At 52.5% G+C, this 24,076-nt stretch overlaps 1 protein-coding gene across 4 annotated transcripts in view; it reads left to right on the top strand.

Moving 5' to 3' along the window:
* Positions 1 to 24,076, top strand: part of DAPK1 (death associated protein kinase 1) — a 172,066-nt gene that overhangs the window by 143,992 nt on the left and 3,998 nt on the right. For all 4 annotated transcript variants that reach the window (XM_070590713.1, XM_070590711.1, XM_070590712.1 and 1 more), the window contains exons 20-25: positions 9,381 to 9,603; positions 15,745 to 15,933; positions 17,818 to 18,015; positions 19,065 to 19,203; positions 20,713 to 20,833; positions 23,051 to 23,239. In XM_070590713.1, coding sequence (XP_070446814.1) covers positions 9,381 to 9,603; positions 15,745 to 15,933; positions 17,818 to 18,015; positions 19,065 to 19,203; positions 20,713 to 20,833; positions 23,051 to 23,239 — 1,059 coding nt within the window. The remainder of the gene's footprint in view (positions 1 to 9,380; positions 9,604 to 15,744; positions 15,934 to 17,817; positions 18,016 to 19,064; positions 19,204 to 20,712; positions 20,834 to 23,050; positions 23,240 to 24,076) is intronic.

Here is a 24,076-nt window from a genome sequence, read left to right as displayed (position 1 = left end):
ATGTTGTAACTTTCACAGCCGCTGACACTCTGAATTTCCCTGGTGTCCTCTGGTCCCGGTGCGGGAGGAGACGTGCAGGCTGAAATAATTTCCTTCCCAGCGCTGGGAGCTAACGTGGGAGGATAACTCATCTTCACACCTTTGTGCTGTGCAGTGTGTGAACTGGCCACAAAGGCCCTGGGCAGACGGCTGGTGAAGACTGAGCTCTCCCAGCAGATGCCAGGCTTCCATCGAAATTCCAGAAAGAGATGAAGCTGGAAAAGTTGCCCGAGCCTTACTCACACTTTCTTAGGGGAAATAGTAAGTTAACAGTATGCTTCGTGTTCTCCTGCTCTCTACCACCAGGGGCTGTCTCCTTGTGAGAAGAATTTGGACTAGAAAAACAAGGGAAACTTTTTGTTTACAAGCAAAACGAGAGGAGGGTGGCGCCAAAGGGTCAGTCATTGTCAGCAAATCAATAATGAACTTCCACAGAAAGCCTCATCTTTAAGCTCACTCTGTTTGAGGTGATATGTCAGCCCAACAAAACACACCTCCAGGCCACGCTGACTTGCAGGTGGCCGGTCAGCACCCCCGGCCTTTGCGGGGTTATGGTAGGAGCCCTGCACTGGAGTATAGAGGCATAGGTTTATGGACCAAGTGTCACAATATAGGGGCTGTTTTATATCCATTACCCATTATAGTATCCGTCGTTAGTGAAAAGAAACTGAAATGAGATCCACCTTTCCACACCTGGATGAGCACGCATTGTCACTGTGAATTATTTGGTCTCTGCTGTGGTCCATGGTAGGAGGAAACACTTTATTGGCCTTGAGGCCTGGCAGATGTACGGACGTGCTGGCTGAGCTATTTGCACATCTCCCGGTCCACAGAGACAGCTTTCCGCCCACCATCCCCCGTGCCGCCATCCTGCCCTGAGCAGCAGCACTGTCCCTGCCCGGTGTCTGCGGGCCCGGCCAGCACGGGAGCAGGGCCTCTCGCAGTGTGGCATCCTGGAAATGCCCTGCCACCTTCTCCCTGGGCTGAGGTGTGCACCCTCTCGGAAACGCTCACCACAGAGCAGTGGCACCTGGGGCGGGGCAGGCTGCGCCTTTAATAGAAGCTCCACTGCAGAGCCGCTGTCCCCGCCTCGCTGCCCATCCGGCAAAGGCCTCCCCAGGCGGAGCACCCGGCCTTCCCTTGGGCAAGGCTGTTTCCTGCCCATCTCCCCCTTCGGAAGGGTCTTTTCCTTTATTTAAGAACAGATTTGCTATGCTGGGTGCAAACATGATGTCCATTACATTGACAGATCTGAAACAATGAATAAATGCCCAGAATAAAGCCGCAAAGGGGGCACACCCGACCCATAGCCAGCATTGGGTGGACTGGGTTGGTGCTCTTTCTCCCTTAATCTGATTCCCATATTTTCTGCAGCGAGCTTAGACTAACTTTGTAATTAGAAATATAAATAAAAAGAAGCTGGCCTGGTGCTACTGCCAGCTCCCTGTGCCTCAGGGAAAGGCGGCTGTTTTCCAGTCGAGAATTGTGAATTTGGCACAGAGTGAGTTCTAGCACAGCCCTAGTGTGGGTTTTCCCTTATTTTCTTCCACTGATTTGCACCTTTGTCTTTTGGTGCCTAGATTTTTAAAAGGGACATGGGAGAGGGAATATTATCTTATTTAATATTTTACCATTATCCTGTGATTTTTCTCTAAGGAGAGATCAAGACAAGAGTCGTTTTAATGCCTGTGATTAAAGGACATCCTCTTTTTTAGAGCCCAGAATGCACCAAAAGTCTCCCCTCTCATCTTTGCTTTGAGAGACAAAATATAGGGTAATGGCTGAGAGCACTGACTCAGGAATCAGACGACCTGGGTTCAAATCCCAGCTCTGCCATTTTCTAGCTGAGTGAACTAGCAAGTTGCTTAACAGCTCTGTGACTCAGTTTCCCCATTTGTCAAATGGGGTGAGTAGGGTACTATCTCACAGGAGGGTGATGAGGCTCGGATGGGTGGATGTAAATGATGCCCTTAGAACAGTGCCTGCACATAGGAAGCACCATGTGTTTGCCACAGTAAGCATCACTGTTGGTATTCTGCAGACCATCTACTTCCTGGGGATACATGGAGATTTCCCCGTGGGGTCTTCTTCTGTGACCCAGCCCCTGGGAGCAGATGTTGGCGTGTCAACAATGGCAACTGTGGTGGAGTACCCTTAGAGTCATTTTCAGTAACAGCCACCGTTTGATCCTCCATATGTGTGGCTTGGCCTATAATTTTACAGCATCCCCAAGATGGGCATGTTCCTGCAGGAAACTGGGACTCCACGAGGTTAAGCAACATGCAGGGCCCAGATCAGACCAGAAACAGAAACAGCTGCTTTCAGAGCTCACTCAGGGGGCTCAGGGCTGTTTCGGTGCTGATTCTCGCCAGCCGGGGCGGTCCTTTCCCTGCCTGAGCTCACCCCCTCTGTGGCGAGCACGGATCGCCTTCTGTAGGGTAACCAGGGGCCGTTCCCTTAGCAGAGTCTTCCACTCCATGTTCAGTGAGCCCGGCATGTTGGTCGCCCGAATCATTCCCTCAGATGACTCTAGATCTCAGCTTCCTGATGAGCTAGAGAAGGAGGAGGTGGCTGCCAAGCATTTCTAAACATACTTTTTTCTTTAAAATAAATCCCAAAATAAATAACTGACTGGGATTTGGGGACACCTGTACTTGAGCGTGTTCTTGAAAGTGACTAAGATGCCACAGTCACCTCCCTGGAGAGTACATCGGCAAGGATTTGTGGTAGGTTGCCGCCGGGAGCAGCAACACCTGCAGAGAAAGCCAACAAATAGATTGACTTGCAGTTATAACTCGAATCATCTGGAGGAAGAGACTGTTCACAACCATACACAATGGGGAGGGGAAGGGAAAGAGGGTAGCATACTGGGGAGCATCTTGTCTCCAATTTCCTATCAGTGTCGTTTTCTCCTCCGTATTTTCCAGTCTTTCTCACCAGGGAGCTGTCTGCATTTTGGGTGGGAGGGACTTCCCGTCCTTACAGAAAGCGAGGACCCCCAAGCATCTAACGTCATAGTATCCCCCCCACACATTTCCTGACACCTCTTGGGGTGGTGCCACCCTCCGTCGTCGACCCACTGAGTGTTCATCCTAAACACGTTCCTAGAGAAGTAAGTCCGTATGGGGACAGCAGGGATGTTGGCCTTAAATTCCCTTGTCAATCTATTTGATTTCCAAATAGGCCAAATTAGCAAAAGAACCCCTCCCTGTGTTTTCACCTCTGACAGTGCCTGGAATGTATTTTTAAACAGCCACTTGCAAGGGAGGCCTTGGGGCTCTGTCTTCAGGAAGTAAAACGAAAGTCGTCTTGCTGACCTGCAGGGGCAGCAGAGGCCGGGCCAGAGGAGAGCGAGAGGATGTTTGATTCTTAAGACAGTGAAAGGGGCCAGCGAGGGGAGATGAGACCCTGCAGCGGTGCGTCTGTGAGGGGGGCGGGGCAGGGGGGAAGGAGGGCAGTCGAGGCTGGGCCTCGTGGGGAAGGAACAACACAGCTGGACCCGTCACCACGAGGATTTAGGGGTAGTCGTCTGGCACCTCGGGACTGTCCAGGAGAGCCCCCGTACGCATCCCTTCCCAACTATGAGTCAGTGCCGCCACCTGGGGGCCTGAAATCAGCCCTGGTGGCAGTGTGACACCACAGGTACAGCAAACACTGCAGTCAGGGCCTTTCTCCCCCAGCAAGCTGGTTTACCAGCACACCATTGCTTTGGGGTCCCTGGAAGCCCCCACAGCCACACTGTGGGTTGTAGGTACCATCTTACAAAAAGGAGCTGCCTCTCTGCTCTCCCCCGTGCTCACCCGCTGCTAACAGCCCAGTTCAGCCCTCCAAACCCGCCCCAGGACTGTGCTGTGGCTTAGCCAAACCAGCTTTCATAGAAAAAAGGCGGTCAGTGTTTGTCAGGACAGGCGGGGAGGGCTCGCACTTAGATTTCCATCGGCACCCATTTTCACTGTCACTGGGACTCCCATTCTTGCCTGATTTTAAAATACTAGTTTCAGGGGGTTTGCGGAGTTGGTTCATTTTTATTTTGTTTGATTGTCCTTCAAATCAGATTTTCCATAAGCTGATATTAAAAGTAGCTGCTTTTCCTAAGCCTAAGACTAGACAGTGAAGAAGGTGCTCAGGAATATTTTGGAAAAAAGGACAAAGTTGGGAGTTTGCCCAGAATTTAAAATTCACCACAAGTAACTGCATTTGCATAATTAAGAGTTGCTCTTCCCATCCAAGCAGGGTCTAATTGCACCCTGCCACATGCGGAAAGCCACATCACCTCTCCATGCTCTTATCTGGCTCCCCAGATTGCGGTCTTCCCTGTCCATCTGCGGATGTTTAGTCACCTTTGCTCGTGAGAAAGTGAAAGCTAAATTGCTAGGGGGCAAGGTGCTGAAGAAAGGGAACTAGAAACCCAGACTCAGCAGGGCTTCAGAGAGCAATGCAGGTATCAAATAATATTCAGTGAAAAGTACTCACAGCGTCCACTGTGTGCCAAGAACTGTTCTAGGCACCAGGGAGACCACAGTGAACAAAGGGGCACACCGGAGCCAGTAAAGACATACAGTGCCAGGTGGGTAAGTCGGGTTGGCATCAATGGCCTAGAACCAAAGTCCGCCCACTGCCTCTTTTTGTGAATAAAGTTTCATTGGGACACAGCCACACACTACCGTCTATGGCTGCTTTCTGCATACATGGCTGTCACAACAGAGACCACCTGGTCCTTTACAGAAAGGTTTGCTGCCCCCTGGTGTAAGTGCAGGGGATTCAAATTGGGTGAAATGAGAGAAAGTACTGGGGGAGGGGCAGGCAACTACTTTCCACTGACTGGTCAGGGGACACCTCTCTGATGGTGATACTTAAACCAATACCTGAAGGACAGAAAAAGGAGGCAGCCACAGCAAGTGCTCCGGGGAATGCAGTGTAAATGCAGTGTAAAAAGCGGCAGCCGTGCACTGGAGCCCTGGCACCAACGGGGAGTGTCTGAGCGGGAACACAGGCAGTGCCCTCCTTAGGCACTCCACAGTGCTGTGCCTCACCCCAGCACGCCCTGCTTTGAGGTCCTGCCCCCACCTTGCTAATCCGTATGCATCCCTTTCTCCCCTGCTTCTGAGAATCCCACCACCTCCCTTTCCATGGCCAACAGCGGTAGAAAGAAGACCTGGTGGGGAGTTCTGTCCTTGCCTTGGGCAAGTGCCTTGGCCTCTCTGAGCCTCAGTTTCCTCATCTGGAAGGGAGAATGACCTCATTAACCACAAAAGTTTGTTTGAGGTTTGAGTAAGGAGTGTAAGGAAAGTAAGCTGGAAGGTGCTGTTCACATGGAACTTACGGCTACAGACAGGAAATGCACCTGTCTCCACTCCTCCAGGTGTTAAAGAAGAAATAATTCCTAGTGCCGTTAGACGGTAAGGCAGACTCGCTTCAGGGGGCTGTGGCGGGTGGCAGGGGAGAGACAGTGGCTCAGCTCCTGCATGGAGCATCATGGCCAAGAGGCAGGGCGGGGACAGTGGGCGGAGAGTTGCTGAGAGGAAACTCGAGGCTGGGGGCTTCTTGCTCCACAGACTGCTTTGGACTCTTTTATGAGCCGGTCAGCGGCTGCGGCCACAAGAGGAGACGGGGAGGCTCGGGAGGAAACACAGTTCCTTATACTCACAGGTCCCTGAGAGACAGCGGTCAAGAGGGCGTCACAGGCGTGGGCTCAGCCAAGCTGGGGAGCAGAGAGGACCGTGGCAAGGGCCTTTTTTGGGGATCTGGGTGGAGTACACAAGGAGAGACGTGAGGAGATGTCACTGCTGCCTTGAATGTCGGGGTCACCACTGGAGAGCAGGAGGGAGAACTTGTTGGGAGCACCTTGTCACACTGGCGCACCGGGGTGGGTGCTCACAGCCCATTTGGGGATGCGGAGGCAGCAGAAAGATAGGGGGGTTTTAAAGGTTACAGTGCCCCGACTCACCAGGATTCTTGCTGAAGGCAGACAGGCCATCAGACATGGAGCGGGGATTTGATCAGTTATCAAGGGTGGGGGATTTTCACTAAACTGACCCGGCAGGTTTCTTGCTGAAACTGGACTAACCAGGCCGAGGGCACAGGACACAGCCCAAGCTCGGGAACTTGAGGGCTCAGGGGAGCCTGACTAGGGTTAGGCTGCCTCTTCCCTCTCGCCTGCATTTCTGGGGCTGGCCCGGGAAGGAGGCAGACAGGTTGCCAGCAGCTTCCAGCCCACCACTGAGCAAGGCACAGACGCTACTTTGCCGCACAGAAGCCAGCCAGGCTTGGTTCAGAGTGGCCTCTGGAAGAATGCCAGGGCAGCAGCAGTGTCCCAGAGTCACAATGATTCAAGTCTCATCACCGCGAAGGGCCGACGGGACTCATGCAGAAGGGACAGGCATGCCCTCACTCCTTCACACGGGACAGACATGTTGGCCAGCGTGCAAAGTGTCAAGATCAACAGGGGAAGAAACAGAAGGAAAGAGCCACAAGCCAGTTGATTGCACAGTGCGCCCGGGACCCAGTGATTGGATTGAAGTCGGAAGCGGGTTTTCTGCCTTCCTCCATCTCAGGAGAAGCAGCCACTGGCTTCACACAAGGGATCTGCGTGTGTTAGTAAGTGGTGTGTCACGAGAAAGGTGGAGAGCTCTTCAATCTTCCCAGTGAGATGCTCATGATAGAAGGCGGCGCTCCCAAGTTGCTGACTGCAGTTCAGTTGCTCACCACGCGGTGGAGCTGTGAGCAGGGCGCCTGGTTTACGGGGAAGACGAAGGGCTGGTTCAGAAGGTTAAATTAGAATGAGGGAAGGTGCCTTTGCTTCAGGGCTCCGGGCCTAGCTGCAGCAGCAGACAGCATCGGGGAGAGTGCTAGCGCCCGATTCTTCCAGCCTGGTCGGCAGCACCCCGCTGAGTAACTGTCCCAGGACAGAACCTTTTCAGCTTTTGTGCTGACTCGGTAATAGTTCAGGGGAAGTGCTGGCGAGATAGCCCGGCCCCTCAACGCCCCCGCAGTGCTTTGTCCCTGAACCTGTGGAGACTTGAGATTAGAAGAAGAAACCAGAACAAGGACAACTTCATGTTCTGCAGATCACCATGCAAGCCGTGGTCTCCAAGCCTAGCCAACCCAGCATCTTAGGACATACATTTTGTGACACCCTTTTACTCTCCTGAAATAAAACTCATAGATAACAACGCACCTACACAGATAATTTTAGAAGATCAGTAGAATGCCCTAACTTCAATGTAACAAAGACATCAAAGGAAGATATTTAAGTAAAACATAGTGTGTTTCAGTGTGTAAAAGCCGGGCACAGGGCCTGAGGAGACGGAGTGAGACCAGCAGCTCCAGGGCCTCATCCGCGGAACCCTGAGCGCACCGCCTCCTGCGCCTGGGGTACTGCAGGCTGGGGTGGATTCCAGCTCTGCTGCTGCATGCCGTCGTGATCTTCACAAGCGGGGGACGGAGCTCGTGAAAGATCTGCAGAGCTATGTGTATATGTATATTCTTCCACCAACTTATAAAATAGTACTTTCTTGAAAAAGTCGTATGTATCAAACAGTGCCCCCTAAGGCCCTCGGGGTCGTAGGTGAAATGCAGTTAAGTCCTAAGCTCAGATGATCATAAACAGGTTTTTCTCCTATATCGATGCTCAGCACACACTCAGAGGTCCAGGGACCCAGGAGAGTTCTTACCACTGGGGACTCTGTGTGAACATATCTGGGCACCTAGCACCCACCGCCAGTAGCTTCCCCAACATTGAGAACGAAAAATGCCACCGCCCATCTCCACAATGCCCGCCAGGGGGCAGTGTTGCCCCTGTTGAAAAAAGTGGGTCACAGTTTCCTGGGAGAAAATGGGAGTAGAGTCTGGAGCCTTCAGGAGAGCTACGAGTGTTATATGAGCTTGCTCTGACAAGAGTGGGCACCGTGACAGTGGCTCAGCTGGGAGAGACCAGCAGTAACTCAGCACCCCCAGGATTTAGAACGGGAAGCAGTGGCTGGCTAGGTGTGAGATCCCACTGTGACATGAAGGCAGGCGCTCATCTCTGAAATGCTCTTGCGTGGGTCACCTCCAAGTCAGTCATTTCTGCAGCGCCATCCCACTGTGCCAGGTGCTGGGGACACCATCTCTCCCTCAAGCTGGCTCCCAGGCTAAAGGGGGAGAGCGCCACACAGTTACCCCACAGTCAGGTGGGGTCAGTGGAGAACCACACGTGGGCCTGAGCCTGCCAGGGAGGAGAGTTCCAGGAGAGATCACAGCAAGATAGGTCTCATGGGATGCGTGGAAGTTAACAGGCGAAAGCAGAGAAAGCCATCCTGGGTTGGGGGCAAGGAATTGCCCCCAGGCTGCATGCCTCTGCTCCAACAGAGCTGCTATTGTTAGGGAGCCAAACCTAGGCCAGGATGGTAGAAACGAGGCTGGCACGGGAGGCCAGCGTGGGGCCAGGGTGGCAGGATCGAGGCCCCACCGTGTAGACCTTGAGGTGGGTTCTCTGGGTGCACAGAGCACCTCGCCAACACCATCCCGTCAAAGGCACTCATGTTAGATTTGACGTCAGACCGTTCATATGCCTGTGTCTCCCCAGGCCCACAGATCTGGGGGCTCTAGACCGTCCCATTCCCAGCGCTCTGTCTAGCAGATGCGAGGCCCTCCATGAATGTTTGTTGATGAACGAACGAGGGAGGGAGTGGCCCTGTGTTGGGGAGACTCCTGCTTCTCCCTGTGGGGCTGAGGAGGGACAGTGGAGAGGTTATGTGCCCTGGCCTCCTCCACGGTGTTTAGCTTTGTACCTTGTGATGCCCCTCCTTCTCGTCAGCTTCTACTATGACATGTCGTGAAGGAACCAGGCCCCTCCCAACAGGAGGAGCAGATGCCCCAGGCCAGTCTAACACAGCTGACCAGATTCCACTTTTAAATTGATCACGTCACAGGAATGGCGCCACCCAATTCGTTATGCATCAGAATGCAATGGAAATCACAAATCCCTAGAGACGGGAGCAGATGGGTGGCTGCCAGGGGCTGGGCAGAGAGGGGAGGGGAAAGTGACTGCTAACGGGGGTGGAGTTTCCTTGGGGCTGATGAAAATGCTCTGGACCTGGACAGCAGTGATGGTTGTAGAACACTGTAGATGTACTGAAAGCCTCAGAATGGTACACTTTACACTGGTTAAGATGGTGAATTGTGTGTTCTGTGCATTGTACATGAATGTTTTACACGTGTGGAAGACAGAACGAAAAGCATCTGCACCACGGGCACACGTGGGAGGGACGCCGCGGGGCTCGGATGGTGGGAACCGGCGCCTGCTGCTTGCTCGGGGCCGCCTTCTCTGTGACTGACGGGCCTCTCTCGTCTGTGTTCAGGATACGCACCGAGGGCTCTTCATCCAGCAGCTGCGACCCACGCAGACCCTCCAGCCAAGAATCAAACTGAAGCTGTTCGGCCACTCGGGCTCGGGGAAAACCACGCTGGTGGAATCTCTCAAGTGCGGGCTGCTGCGGAGCTTCTTCCGCAGGCGCCGGCCCCGCCTCTCCTCCGCCAGCTCCGCCAGGTTCCCGCCTTCGCCCCTGGCTTCCAGGCCTGCAGGTAGGCGCCCCGGCCCGCGGCCCGGCCCTCCTCTGTGGGCTGCGTTCCTGCTCCCTCCGGTCAAGGTCCAGGATGAGTGATGGCTCTGTTTTCATCGCTAGACCCATACTAGCTGGATCCCGCCGCTTTGGTAGCTTTCCGGTGTGGTCTAGACCAGCTGTGGGCCCTGTGTCCATCTCCTCTCAACTGGCAGTTGCAGGCTGCCCGGAGATAGCGGGAAGGGGCCTCCCTGAAATCACAGTCACAGTCGCAGGTGTGCAGGTAGCAGGGCTGCATCCTGTCCTCCTCGAGGACTCTGCCCTGAAAGTCACAGAGCTTGGACTGACATGGGTCCCAGATTGCACGGGCAGCATGTCGGTCCCCAGAAGAGGTCCTCGCCCATGGAGCCGTGAAGCTGGATTCACGGGGAAGCACCGTTCCTGCGCCTCCCGGAGCTGGGTGATGGTTTTGAAAGCCCCTTTAGTGGCAGTCACGGTGGGCCGTTCTGCTCACGTTGACCCTCTCGGGAAGCAGGCTTACTGTCTTCCTCTCCTTCCAGGACACGGAGCCACGGAGCTGCATGTCACCTGTCCTTCCCCAGGGGAAGCACCCTCACTGAGACAGGAGATTGTGCAATCTGGGGTGTTATTTCTCCAGAATCCCCGTTTAGAGTGAGGATATTAGGGGACCAGCCCAGGGCCCAGTGGTTAAGGTTCTGCACACTCCACTTCAGTGGCCTGGGTTTGTGGGTTTGGATCCCGGGTGTAGAACTGCTCCACTCATCGACCATGCTGTGGAGGCATCTCACATAAAAAGTAGAGGAGGTTTGGCACGGATGTTAGCTCAGGGCTGATCTTCCTCACACACACACAAAAATGATAATAGAGTGAGGGAATTAAATTTTGTGAAGAATAGAGATCTTTAAAGAGTCTCCCAGCAATGTCAATTTTGACACTTTGTGGCTGGGATCGGTTTTCTGTACATGATATTACAAAGGTGTCGTAGCTGTTTCCTGGGGTGAAAACAAATGATTTAGAGTTTGTGTTTCTGTGTGATTTCTCTCTCCATGAGGTGTCTGGGGAGCCTTAGCCAGGGGACAGTTGACTGAGTTTACGTGCCACTTTCGCCTTCTTTTCTCTGAACACAGCAATAGAATTGAAACTTGGGGAATAAATAGTAACCAAAACAGATTTATAATTAGTGTGGTTGTGATATTGCTAACACATATTGCTAATACTTATTGAGCACTAACTGTGTGCCAGGAACTGAGCAAAATCTGGTACGTGTGACACCTGATTGAATCCACACGACAGCCTTACAGGGCGTTTTTCCCACCGTCTTACTGAAGGCTGGAGGGGTCAAGTAGGCTGCCTGGTGTCCCAGCTGGCAGTGATGAAGTGTCTGGTTCCAGAGCCAGTGCTGGTTAACGACACTTCTAACTCCGTCTGAGTAGGGGCATTTTCATGCGCACGTTTTCCATTTTCCACTGTAGTTTTGGCTCAGTTTTGGGATGTAAGATGGCTGACACCTTGTCTGAAGCCACTAGTTTTCCAGATTTAATGGTTAGGTTCAGCCTGTGTGTGTGGACCAGGCCAGTGCTTCTCTTTCAAGGTGACTTCTCCGGCAGCTCCTCATGTCACTGTAGAGGGAGCCCACTCTGTCCTGCTGGGGGTTAAGGTCACTCCAGTCTGACCCACTGTTGGGGGAGAGCACAGAAGAAGACCATGTCTGTGTCTGTGTCTGTGTGACAGAGACAGAGGGAGACAGACAGATTTTGTAAGTCTGCGTTGGGTGTGAGGATTCTGCGCCGGGAGTCCAGGAACTGAACTGCAGCGGCCACACATCAGGTGGCACGTGGGCCCCCCGGGAGGGAGAGCTTTTACCTGCTGCTCAGTCCTCACCCCTCAGAAGTACTATCGCCATCTTCCTTCTGGCCAGTTTTCCACATCTGAAAGTAGATTCTTGACGAACGCAGCTCAGGATGGCCGGTTTGTCAGCACAGCTCACCATGTGTAACATCGTCCTCCAGCCAGTGCTGGGAGAGACTTGGTCCTGGGGCGCAGTGACAGAAGACTCTCGGGGACGATGCGCACTCTGGACCAAACGAGCCGCCCGGCCGCATCAGCATGGAGGCGCGCGTCTCGGGAGGCTGCCTCTCCTGTCCTCTCGGCCGCCCTGGGTTCAGAGCTGCCTCCCCCTCTGCCCGTCAGTGTCTCTGTCAAGGGAGCACTCCAGCGGGGCCGGGCTCCTCCAAAGACTGTCAGGAGGCAGACGCTGCTCTGCCTTATGTCCCCTGCGACTGAGTTCTTTAGAGTCCTTCTGAAGTCCTGTCATCTCAGAGGACGCTGGCTTTGCTACCAGAAGGAGCTGAAGGGAGAAAACTTTCAAAATGTACTCCCTTCTCCTGGGAGCTGACATCGTCGTTCTCGCAGGAGGCACTCTGCTCTCTGCGGTCACTTGTCTGAGGAAAGTCCATGTGGGGATTTGCAAGACCTAAGACAGTAGAAAATGCCTCAAAGACGTGAGAGAAGGCCAAGGGGCTTTTCTTAGGTTATCCAGGTGGCAGAGCTGCTGCTCCTTGGGGAGACAAGACAAAACCTATGTAGAAGCAAAAGAGTGTGGAAAGGCACGCGTGTGATTATCAGTTTGGCCTGTGCACACGTGTCCTCTCGGATTCTCGCACCATTGTGAGGTTGTGTCATGAACCCACTCCAGAGCAAAGTAAGCAAGGCTCGGAGATGTAAGGCATGGCTACCTGAGGCCCAGGTGGATGTCCAGCAGCCTGTGAGCTGCAGTGTTCTGTGTAATATGGGGGAGAGAAGGAGAAAAATCGGATTAGCTGCCAACATTTAAAAATCAGGAGATTTCGGCTAAGAAGTTGGCTGTGTGACTTCCTGGGGAAGGTTGGGAGTTCTGGCCACACTGGATTCCCGTTGCTGCCCAGTGCTGGTTAGTGAGAGGAGGGCGGCCGCCCCACGAGAGGCTCTGTACCACGTCCCCGTCTCCACCCAGCCCTGCACCCCACAAGTCCGATGGGCCAGGAGAGAGCTCAGGAGCCAACTCCCGCCCCCATGTACGAAATTCTGCCCTGTGACAGAAATGAGGTTGCCTTGGAGCACATGACTCCTAGACTGAGGTCACCCCTAGTCGATGTCAGAGGGGGACGTCAGTCCCAGATCTGTCTGACCAAAGCCAGGCGCCCTCCTGGGGGGCCTAGGCAAGGATGGAAGAGAGGGTAACCCCATAGAGGCTGGTGCTGCTTAATGCCCAGGTGGCTGATCTGCTCCCAGGATGGGTAGAGTTTCTCCCCCAAACAGCCCCTGGAAGAGACCAGACTCTGCAGGTAAATATCGGCCCGGGGCCGGGAACAGCCCAGAGCTCTGCCCGCGGGCTCTGTAGCAGGCTGCATCCTGCCCCAAGGGCGAGTGTGCCCAGCCGAGGGAGCTGCTGGCGGAGGCAGCAACATGCAGGGCCTGGACGCCACCTGTCCTAGACCAGCCAGCTCACCTGTCACTTCCTGGCCCTCACAGAACAGCATTAAGGGCTGCCTGGAGGAGACTTGGCTGGGGGCAGGCGGCAAGCTCTCATTCAGCGTCTAGAATGGATACTGCAGAAAGGACACCCAGGAAAGGCTGCCCAGAGTGTCGCCTCCAGGGAAGGAGGTCTGGTTCCAGAAACAGCAGCATCCTCACTTCACCGTGGCACTGCCAGTGCCGGGGGTCCCTGCTCTGCTGTCTCCTAGGCCAGACTCTGGACATCCATGACCTCTGCTAGAATGGACAGGCCTTTTCCTTTCCCCGGAGGGATGCCCACGGCGCACACTTGTATCATCAGACACAGGAAGTTCGCCTCTAGAAACTGGGCCCTTTGCCTTGCCATCTCCTGAGAACTCTGGAGGCTAAAGGCTGAGCCACAAGCCAGGAGACAGGACCAGGTGGCACGGGAGGAGCTGGGCGCCCCTGCCTGCAGCCGCTCACCGCAGGTCGTGGTCCAGCCCACACTGCTTGTGTGGCTGCCACGCGCATACTTGCTTTGTGGCCAGCTGAGTGTCATAGCTGTTGGTTTGTGGCTCCGCAGGAGGAAGGGAGCACCCAGTGCCAGAGGAGGAGCGAGGTCCAGGAGGAGCCCTGCAGGAGGTGGGCCTGCCCTCCCCAGGCAGGCCGCAGGGAGGAAGCTCTCCCAGAGCACAGGTGGCTTCTCCATCAGACCTGCCATGTTTTACCACTAGGGGTCAGTAATTAGCAAAAGGGAATGGTTTCCTCCTATAATTTCACGTTTCCCTGTGAAATTGTTATTCACTAATACTGTTTACACACCCTGTCCTACCCTTTTATCCTCCCAGCGAAAACATCCAGGAGGGACGTTCTCATTTACCAGATCTGGCCTGCTCTGCCTCAGCCCGCACGAGCCCGCACGACCCCCAGACAAGTGTGACCTGACAGTGGTCGGCCCAGACACGGTCTCAGGGCACAGGGAGATGAACAAGCCTATTCTGGGAAGCCCCATAACCTTTGTCAGATTTGACCAACGATATGTAAAGAAAGACACTGAAATGTCAGCCTCATTGACACTGAGAGTTGAGCCATTTTGTCTTCTTTACATTTTTGTTTGCCAAGATTTCTACTTGTAATCAGAAATATATATGTGTGTGTGTGTGTATATATATATATATATATATATATATATATATATGAATAACTGTTCCCATCTTATTGCCCTTCCTCCTTCCCTCAGACCTGACCCTGACCCTGAGCTCTGCCTGTTTCCTCCCTGCCCCCACCCCCTGGATTTTCTCCTTGTCCCCATCCTCAGTCTGAAATCTTTGGTCTTTAAACAAGGAGTTACCTTTGCATTTGGATCACCATTTTTAAAAGTCAGGTGGCCCAGGTAAAATTGTCATTTCTTTGCAATGTGAGTCACTATTAACTACAAACCAAAGGTGCCAACTCTAGGGTGAGCCCCTCCCCCCATGCACCCATGGGGCCCCCGCCTCGGGCCTCCCTGAGCCCTGGCCCTGAGGCAGAGAGGCCGGCTTTGCCTTCATAACGCTGTGGGGGGGGGGGGGGTCTCTTAGGAGAGACAGGCAAGCCAACAGCAATGTGACAGTGACTAAGCACAGGTTCCCCTCCTGGGGATGGACAGGCTCTGTGTCCAGATGCAGGGGACCCAAACTGGGTTATTCAGCTCCCCTGCAAGTTCCACCGTTACTATTTATGTAAGTTTTTAAAACTGATTCACTTTTTTTATTACTGGAATACATTGATTTGAAAATGAAATTGTTAATAGCCCTACTATAAATGGAAAACCAATACCACTGCCATAAGTTAAAATAAACACAATGAACAGCAAACAATGTGATTAAAATCTGGCTGTGTACTGATCCCCATTTTTAAATTTTTAAATTTAGAAGAAAGAACTTTTAATTTAAGTTTTTAAAAGGAATAACTTTCTCACTCATTCTGCCTGATTTCATCCCATGGCCTGCCACTGTCGCAGGTCATTTTGCAGCCAACCTAAAACAATCTCATGTACCAGAGTGGTACTCGCCTCGTCTGCATCCGTCAGGGTCCTGGTGGGGACTTGAATGAAAGAGCAGACTCCTGGGCAAAGTTCAAAGGAACGTACGAGAGACAGGCGTCTGGAGGCTGCTAACAGAGGGAAGTCATCACCTCCCCGGGGGCTGAAAGACAAGAGGAGAAAATCATATTCTGGAAAAGCTGGAGTTCCGGGGATAGAGCCGCTGAGGGGGGGTCTCGAGTCAGAGACACAACTGGTATCGGAGAAGCATCAGGGAGCGAGGAGGAAAGAAGTGCCTCGGCCTCTCTCCTCCCAGCTTCTCCCTTGCCTCCCATTGGCTGGCCTGGACAGAAGGCAAATGGCAAATAAGTCTGGGAGCTGCAGTGCTGGGGACCAGCCTCTCGGGGCCCAGGGCAGCGCGGGAAAGGGAGATGGCAGGTGGAGCAAACAAGGTCAGGACAACATCCCTGGGAACCTTGCTGCACAGCACACGTGGGGGGCATACATACAACCCAGCCTGAGGCAGGAGTAGGGTGGGGACAGAGCGTGTACTGGAAAAGGACCACGCATGGGCCAGGGCTAGGAGGGGAGCACGCACGCACGCTGCCTGCTCGAGGTCTGACCTGCGTCCTCTCTGGCCTGCAGTCTCCGTGAGCATCAACAACCTGTACCCGGGCTGCGAGAACGTGAGCGTGAGGAGCCGCAGCATGATGTTCGAGCCGGGCCTCACCAAAGGGATGCTGGAGGTGTTCGTGGCCCCATCCCACCACCCGCACTGCTCCGCTGACGACCAGTCCACCAAGGCCATCGACATCCAGAATGCCTATTTGAACGGTACGGCCCACCCACCCCCAGGGGCAGGACCTCAGGTTCCCTTTGCCAGGGCTGTGAGTCATTCCCCTTAGGGAGCCTGTCCTACGGGCGTCCACCACGGCTGCACAAAGGACAGGGGAGAGCCGGTGCAAGTGCCATTGGGAGTGACCCAGGACTGAAGTGTGGCTGGTTAATGCCCCTAAAAAGTCAACTAAACAGCCTGGTGTCCCTGGCGTCCAGCAAAGCACGGGCACACAGTAGGTGCCTACTAAATGTTGAGTAAATGAATACATTTTTTAAAGTAGAGCTAAATACCCAGTTGGATGGGAAATCTCATAAAGTTCCCACTAGCCATTTGAAGAATTATTTTTAAATCATCTACACTCATTGCTAATGCTCTGATAGAGACACAGCATTTTTTTTTTTTTTAGGCTAAATTTTAAGTGTGTTCTTTGCTCTCAAACCTTTCCAAGGGGATAAAGCTTCAAATGTTCCCAGGGAAGGTTTGCTTCCTCCAGTGACCACTGCCTTCTCGGTGTTGCAGCCCGGGAGCTCCCAGGGCCCCCAGCTGGGCCCAGGTCACTAGAACCCCAGCCCCCTGCCTTGTTGAGATGCAGTTTAGAGCAGGAATAAAGCAGTTTCTCTGAGACTCAGTTCCTGCATCTGTAAAATGGGGAGAGGCGTGTGCACGGTACCCCACCATCCCGGCCCTCACCCCCTGTCCTCCATAGGCCTTCACCCCGTTCCAAGTCTGGCTGCCGGTGCTCCCGAGGCTCAGAGGGCCTATTTCTGAGTTCCAGAACTCTTCACACTGAGGCTTGAGCTGCCAGACTTAGAGGGTCATCCCCCCAGGAGTGCCCATGCTCCTAGAGAAAGTTCTGGAAAAGCCCTGACTTTTCTAAATGAATCTTCCAAAATGACTCCTAACTGCAGAATTCCTGGCACAGAATAAGCACTGAGGGGAAAAATTAGGGAAAGAGAGCCTGAAATCCTGTAACATAAGTGGCCCTGCCAGGCCACCCCAGAGGCCGCTGGGTAGGTGGTCACCATCCTGGGGGGATGCGGCAGTATAGAAGTGGGGGCGTCCATGTGTCTGGACAGTCATTAGGAGGTTCTAGGTGCCTTGGGAACTCCAGGTCAGAATCTTACCCTCAGGCACTTTACGAAAACCAGGGCACCTGCAGCTCCAGTGTGGGGGAGCAACTGACCCCCCCCCCATAGACACATACACTAAACCTTGGAACCCTGCTTGACTCTGCCCCTACCGACTCCTTCCAGTTCCACCTACATCCTTCATATGCAGAGCTGCTAATCGGCTAGTGCATTTTACACCTGTGCACAGCACCTGCTTGATTCTGACCAGCCTGAGCAGGTCGCTCACTCCCTGTAGAAGGTGAATTTAGTTACTGCTTAACCAAAATTAAGCTTGCATTTCAGAGTGCATAATAATTTCATAGTGCATTTCAATTTCATAATATTTACGAGGGAAAAACAAAGTATGTATGTATACACAGACATTTCCATGTATGCTTTTAGGCATGCAGACACACACGTGTGTGAGAGTGTTGTGTGTGTGTCTATACCACTCCAGGGTATTTATAAGTAGACATGATAGAGATATAGATACAGATACAATGATGAAAGTGTTTAGCAAAATGGATAAGCAGATAGAGATGTAAGTAGATTTTTAGATTTACAGGTAAAAGGTGTGGCTATAGAAACACACATAGGCATCCGTAATAGGGATATATAGATGTTACGTACATAGATCTGTGCTTAAGCAGATACACAGATAAACAGATGAATGCCGTGGACATCCCTACTGGGAATCCCTAAAGTGCTAGGAAAAGTGATTGAGATTTGGCAGTGCTGTTTCACCATAGTCATCTTCGTTTTTCTCCTTAGGAGTTGGCGATTTCAGTGTGTGGGAGTTCTCTGGAAATCCTGTATACTTCTGCTGTTATGACTATTTTGCTGCAAACGATCCCACATCGATCCATGTCATCGTTTTTAGTCTGGAAGAACCCTACGAGATCCAGCTGAACCAAGTGATCTTCTGGCTCAGTTTCCTGAAGTCTCTTGTGCCGGTTGAAGAGCCCATAGGTGAGCTCAGACGCGGGGAGTGCAGGCCCCTCCCGCCAGCCTTGCGCCCCAGCTGTGCTCAGGTCCTGCAGCTTGCGGCCAACAGCTGCGGCTGCCTTCGGCCCTCCTTCCTGCTGGAAGATTCCCACGGTGGAGGCTTTCTGAGGCTCCCCTGTTCCTTTGTTCTGCCAGGAGTTCCTTCACGATTGAGTTTTCCTGCCATGGAGACAAAAGTCTGAGCAATTGCTTGAGATCCTTTTCTTACATTCTTTACGGCATGGTCGCCTTTGCTGGGTGCCAAGTGAAACAGCTCCTTTGAGGGTGACTGTGCCTCACCTGATGGCCAGGATTAGTCAACAGGGTGAGCCCCCTTCCTGCTGTAGCTCCGTCAGGAATGGAAGGAGGAGGCCCGTGTTGACTGAAGGCGTTAACTTTATTCCTTGAAGAGACGATCGCGTGGAATAAAGTGCTTTTCTTCTTTTCGTACAACAAAAGCAGCCGCCTTCCGTGGTGAAATATAAAACTCGGCAGTCAATTTTCTCTTGAAAAGCATCTAACAATCCAATAACTGGGGCTTAATCACTCTTGGCGTGCCACCGTTTTGCCTTTCTTTCTCCTTCCTCTTCCTGGTTTCTTTTAAACACTCCCGTAGTGAGAGGCTCTCCGTCCGTGTGAGCTGCAGGAGTTCCTCTTCTGAGCCGTGTCTGCGGTTTGCTGCGTTCAGAGGGCTGTGCTTGGTGTTGTCAAGGCAGAGGTTAGAGCTCCCTTGCCGTGCAAGCCGGGCCTCTGCAGGAAGAGCTGAGAGGCTGCCTGTGTTCCAACGTTGTTTCTGGGCCACTTCAGAGCAGCCTCCTTGAGGCGCAGGAAATGGCTCCTTGTTGTTGGCTGGGCCTGGGGCCTTCTAGAGGCCACGCCACACCGCGGGCACAGGGCTCTCGCGTCTTTGGGCAGGGTTCACATCCACCTGGAGAGACAGCTGGGCCTGAGGCCAGCGCGCCCCTCCTCACCTGGGGAGGAGAGATGGCCAGGGAGGAGAAGCCCTCTCCGAAACAGTTCTCTCTCTCCCCCAGCTTTCGGCGGCAAGCTGAAGAACCCACTCCGAGTCGTCCTGGTGGCCACGCACGCCGACATCATGAATGTGCCTCGTCCAGCCGGAGGCGAGTTTGGATATGACAAAGACACGTCATTGCTGAAAGAAATCAGGAACAGGTAAGGGGCAGGTGCTGGGTCTTCAGGGTAACACAGCCCAGGTCGTGTGAGCCAGAGAAAGGAATTAAAGAAATTCAAGGCCTCTTTCCTTCAGTTGCCTTTTTCGTTGTATTTTTTATTTTCATCAAAGCATTCAATACACATAATGACAAATCAAACAGTATCAAGAGCGCGGGATACAAGGCAGCTGTCTTCCGACTCCTCTTCTTCCCTCGGTACCCCTGCCCGGTCTTCCGACTCCTCTTCTCCCCTCGGTACCCCTGCCGGGTCTTCCGACTCCTCTTCTCCCCTCGGTACCCCTGCCCGGTCTTCCGACTCCTCTTCTCCCCTCGGTACCCCTGCCCGGTCTTCTGACTCCTCTTCTCCCCTCGGTACCCCTGCCCGGTCTTCCGACTCCTCTTCTCCCCTCGGTACCCCTGCCCGGTCTTCTGACTCCTCTTCTCCCCTCGGGTACCCCTGCCCGGAAGGGACTTCTTCTCGTTGTTTCAGGTATTGTTTTTCATCTTTATTGAGGTATAATTGGCAAAATTGTAAGATATTTAAAGTGTACATCGTGGAGATTTGATGTGTGTATACATTGTGAAAGGATTCCTCATCTAGTTAATTAACATGTCCATCACTTCACACACTTAGCTCTTTTTCTCGAGAACATGTAAGTTCTGCTCTCGCAGCAAATTTTGATCCTATAATGCAGTGTCGCCAACTGTAGTCACCAGGTTTTACAGCAGCTTCTCACTTATTTTAGTTTTTAGCTTTCAGTTCTTTTGGCGGTTATCATCATACCACTATGAGTTAAAACCCATGGAGGGTCATGAAACTCCTTTAGGAGGTCCTGCCCACGTCCTTGTAAAGTGGGATGGGGTGGAGCAGGGTAGATGGAGTGGAATGGAAGATGTGAGTGCATTTCATGTCAAATATTTTTGTTAAACTTTTGTTTCACTTATAAATGTGAATGTGCACAGGGTCACAGTGTAAAAATACGTATTTTTACTTAATGTCTGTCAAAAAAGTTTGAACCTGCAGCTCTATATAACGTGCTAGAACTCGAATTCTTGGTTTATCAACCGAAGACACTTCTATATTATCTTCATGATATGAAAAATAGGGCTTCTATTAGTATTTTTAGGTCTAGGGACTAACTCATACTCGTCCCTCTATTCTTAGTCCGTCAACTTTCAACAGCATCTCTTCTCCTAAGTTGTAAGGTGAGCGCATTAGGCCTCACCCTGCCTGTGTCTGGGGAAGCTGTTATCTTTTCGTGCTGTGTTCCTGCCGCTTTGTGGAAGCCAAGGCACCATCGGCATGACTCTGAGCACCCAGGTTTCCCCAAGTCTCGGCACCAGGGTAACGTGACAGAGACCAGTGAACAGCAGGGTGGAGGGGACTTTGCAAGGTCATCAGAGCTTCCTTGCCTCCAGCCAGCCTTTTGGACCAGTAGGAGCCTGGCCCGGCCATGGGAACACCTGGTCACACTGAGTCACTCTAATGAGGACACTGCTCTTCCCTCAGGTTTGGGAACGATCTTCACATTTCAAATAAGCTGTTTGTTCTGGACGCCGGGGCTTCCGGGTCTAAGGACATGAAGGTGCTTCGAAATCACCTGCAAGAAATACGGAGCCAGATTGTTTCAGTGAGTACACCCGGGAGGGCTGGAACCCAGCCTCGCCCAGACCGTCCAGTCACATCCAGTGGCCCCAGGAGGTTTGAGTGGCCGGCTTGGTTTGGTTCGGCTTTCAGGGGCCCAGTAGAGGTGGCCGATGGACATGTTTTTATTCTGTTGCTCTGGGATGAGGAAGGAAGAGTTGAGAAACGAAGGGGGCCGCGAGGTGCAGGGGTTGCTATGGGCAAGGTGGACCACCTTAGAGTGTATGAAATTCTGACAGTTTTAGAGGTTTGTGTGAAAGTAAAGCTGCTTTTTACACATGTACAAAAGCAATTTAAAAGTGCTTGTCATGAAACATTTAGAAAAGTAGAAAAACAGTTACCAGCAAAATTTATCGAGGTGCATGAAATAGTGGATAAACAAGTGGAATGAGACTGTGTTCTTGGATGGCAAGATCTTACTAACGTACGTTAGCTTTCCTGGGTTGTATAGACTTCATACACTGCTAGACGGGATTGAGGAGATGGGGCTTTTTATCTTAAAATTCCAATGGAAGAATAAATAAAACGTATGAGAAAGGCTCTGTAATTGATCGATCAATAAATAAGTGGAATAGATTAGGGTTTACAAGTAAATCACATCTACAGAAATTTAATAGAAAAGAAAGACATTGTTTCAGTTTGATGGGGAAAATGTTATTTAATGAATGATCTGGTGCAACTGGCTGTTTGCCTAGAGGGAAATAAGGTCGAAGTCCTGGTCACTGCATGGTGCAAAATAAATTCTGGGTGGATTAAAGCTTTAAATGGAAAAAAATAAAACATATCCTGAGTGGAAATATGAGAGAGTGTATTTTTACAGCAACTTAGGAAGGGTTGGGAAAACTTTTAAACTGAGATAGGAAGCCCTAGACGTTTTCAAAGAAAATATGCCTCATTGAGAAAAGTTAAAAAAATTTTTCTGGCAAATAAATTCTATCAACACAGTTAAAAGGTGAGATAGACTGGGGAGAAATATTCTCAATGTCTTTGACACATAACAGGTTACTATCTGTACTATTCAAAAAACTCTCCAAAATTGGTCTGGAAAGGGCAAGCGTCCCGAGGGAAAAATGCTGCAATGCCCCCGGAAATGTTCGTGCTGCACAAGCCAGTGTCCACTCGGGGGATGTGCCTCTCGCCCCCTGCCCAGCGGGTGCCCCCTCTAGTGACAGCTTAGGGCTTGCCCGGCGGGACATGCTGAGCTTCCGACACCAGGCTCCGGTCCCAGACGAGCTGGCGGGGTTTGCAGGGACCCACTGCTCGCTAATGAAGCCTGGCCCCCGCTTTCTGATAGGGCCCCACCGTGGCACGGCCAGCAGGCGAGGAGCAGACTGGGGGCCTCAGAGCAACCTGGCCACAGAAAGCAGTGGACGGCCATCAGGAACGGTGATCTGTGGGTGCTGCAGGGGGAGGGGGTCCCTGGAGAGTTTTTAGGGGGGGTGTGACGTGCCTTCTGCTCCACCCCCCCAACTCCTGAGGTCAGGCAGGTGGAGCCCACCAAGTAAACTCCCTTTCTCCTTGGGAGTTGTGTTTGTTAATAGGGAGTGGACGTAACTGACAGAAAAGGCAGGATTCCAGAAGGGGCTGCCCGATTAGTGATGCAGTGCAGTGTCTGGCTGGTGTGGTTCTAGTCAGGAAGGGGTGCTGATTATACGAGTCTGTAACATAGACTGATCTGTTTAACTAAGTTAAGAGATTAAAAAGCCATTTCAAGCCAATTACCAAGAATTAGGCTAATTTGAAATAATATTTCAACAACAATTTCCATAAATATCGAATTTATTGTTAAAAACCCACTCTGGTATTGATCATGATACTTATTCTCTTTTCCTCTCTGTGTTCCTGAAGTGACCATCCTCTGGCTGACACTGTCATTCCACGTGAGGGAGGGAGGGAGTAAAACATCAGGAATTAGTGAACGTTAGTTGATTGAGTCCACAATTCCAGAAACGTCCTTGTGAAGCCTCACCATCCGGTTAACGTGAGCAATAGAAATGAAAGCCTCTGCAAATTGCGTGACTCATACGTAGGTTCTGCTTAAGGGCCACGCTGGAGTAAGAACTGCCAAGTGCCTCACCAAAAGAGCCCTAACTTACGCAAAGACTCGCGAGCGTCGGCGCAGACGTGAGTGGTGCCGTTTCTGCCGTGCTCCGCCTGAGTCGCCACAGCCGTCCGTTGACCTGTCCGGTCCTGTATCTTCTAGGTCTGCCCTCCAATGACTCACCTGTGCGAGAAAATCATCTCCACGCTGCCTTCCTGGAGGAAGCTCAACGGGCCCAACCAGCTGATGTCACTGCAGCAGTTCGTGTGTGACGTGCAGGACCAGCTGAACCCCCTGGCCAGTCAGGAGGACCTGCGGCGCATAGCCCAGCAGCTGCACAGTGCGGGCGAGGTAAGGGCTCCTCCAGCCAGGCGGGGCTCTGAGGGGCCACCGGGGACTCATTTCTGTCGCCAGTCCCAGCATCTGAGGGTGGGCTGGGCCTGGGGAGGCAGCATGGAAGCCGCCCCACACCCCACACTATGTCCAGACACGAGGTTGCTGCACAGGGCCTCAGTGACCGCCTGAGCAGTTCCCTGCGCCCCTCTCCACCCCAAGAGCTGTGGTTTTGTTCACTCTGGCTTGTTTTCCAGCTTCTTAGTTAGGGAGCACAGTTCCCAGTGCACCGGGGGATGGGCCTCCCTGCTCTCGACCTGGGGCACCTGGGGCTGAGCTGCCCTCAGGATGGCTGCTCTCCACGGGCTGGTACCGCTCCAAGCAGACCTCTTGGGTTCACGGGCAGTCAAGAAATGGCTGTGACAGTGCGATGTCTGGAGACGCTAAGGCACAGTGACCCGCGGGAATGACCAAGAGATGGGAGTCCTTGCTCCACATTCGGCACTGAGATGCAGTGGAGAACCTGTTCTAAATTGCACTGTGTGCCCGGCTCCAGAAGGGGGGGCATAGCCTTCCCATTCTCCATGTGTGTAGTCAGGAGACGGCATAGGCTAATCTGGGCCAAGAAGAGCAGTTCTGAGAATTTTAGAGCACAGCAGCTGCCCCTCCGATCTCACGTGCCACCTCTGACCCTGTGGCTGGTTTGTGTGAATCGTATCAGCTTGAAATCAAAACTGAGTCCAGAGCCAGTGACCCTGAAAACTGGAGCCTCAGGCGGGGATGGCTTCAGCTTTGGGACTCATGAAACTGCCGCTACTCCACTGGCCCCTCCCACGACACTTTAAAGTGGATCTG

The sequence above is a fragment of the Equus przewalskii genome, chromosome 22 (assembly GCF_037783145.1).
Source record: "Equus przewalskii isolate Varuska chromosome 22, EquPr2, whole genome shotgun sequence".
NCBI classification, from domain to species: Eukaryota; Metazoa; Chordata; class Mammalia; order Perissodactyla; family Equidae; genus Equus; species Equus przewalskii.
Note: the sequence above shows the minus strand (reverse complement) of the source record. Positions and strands in the feature narration are given on the sequence as shown.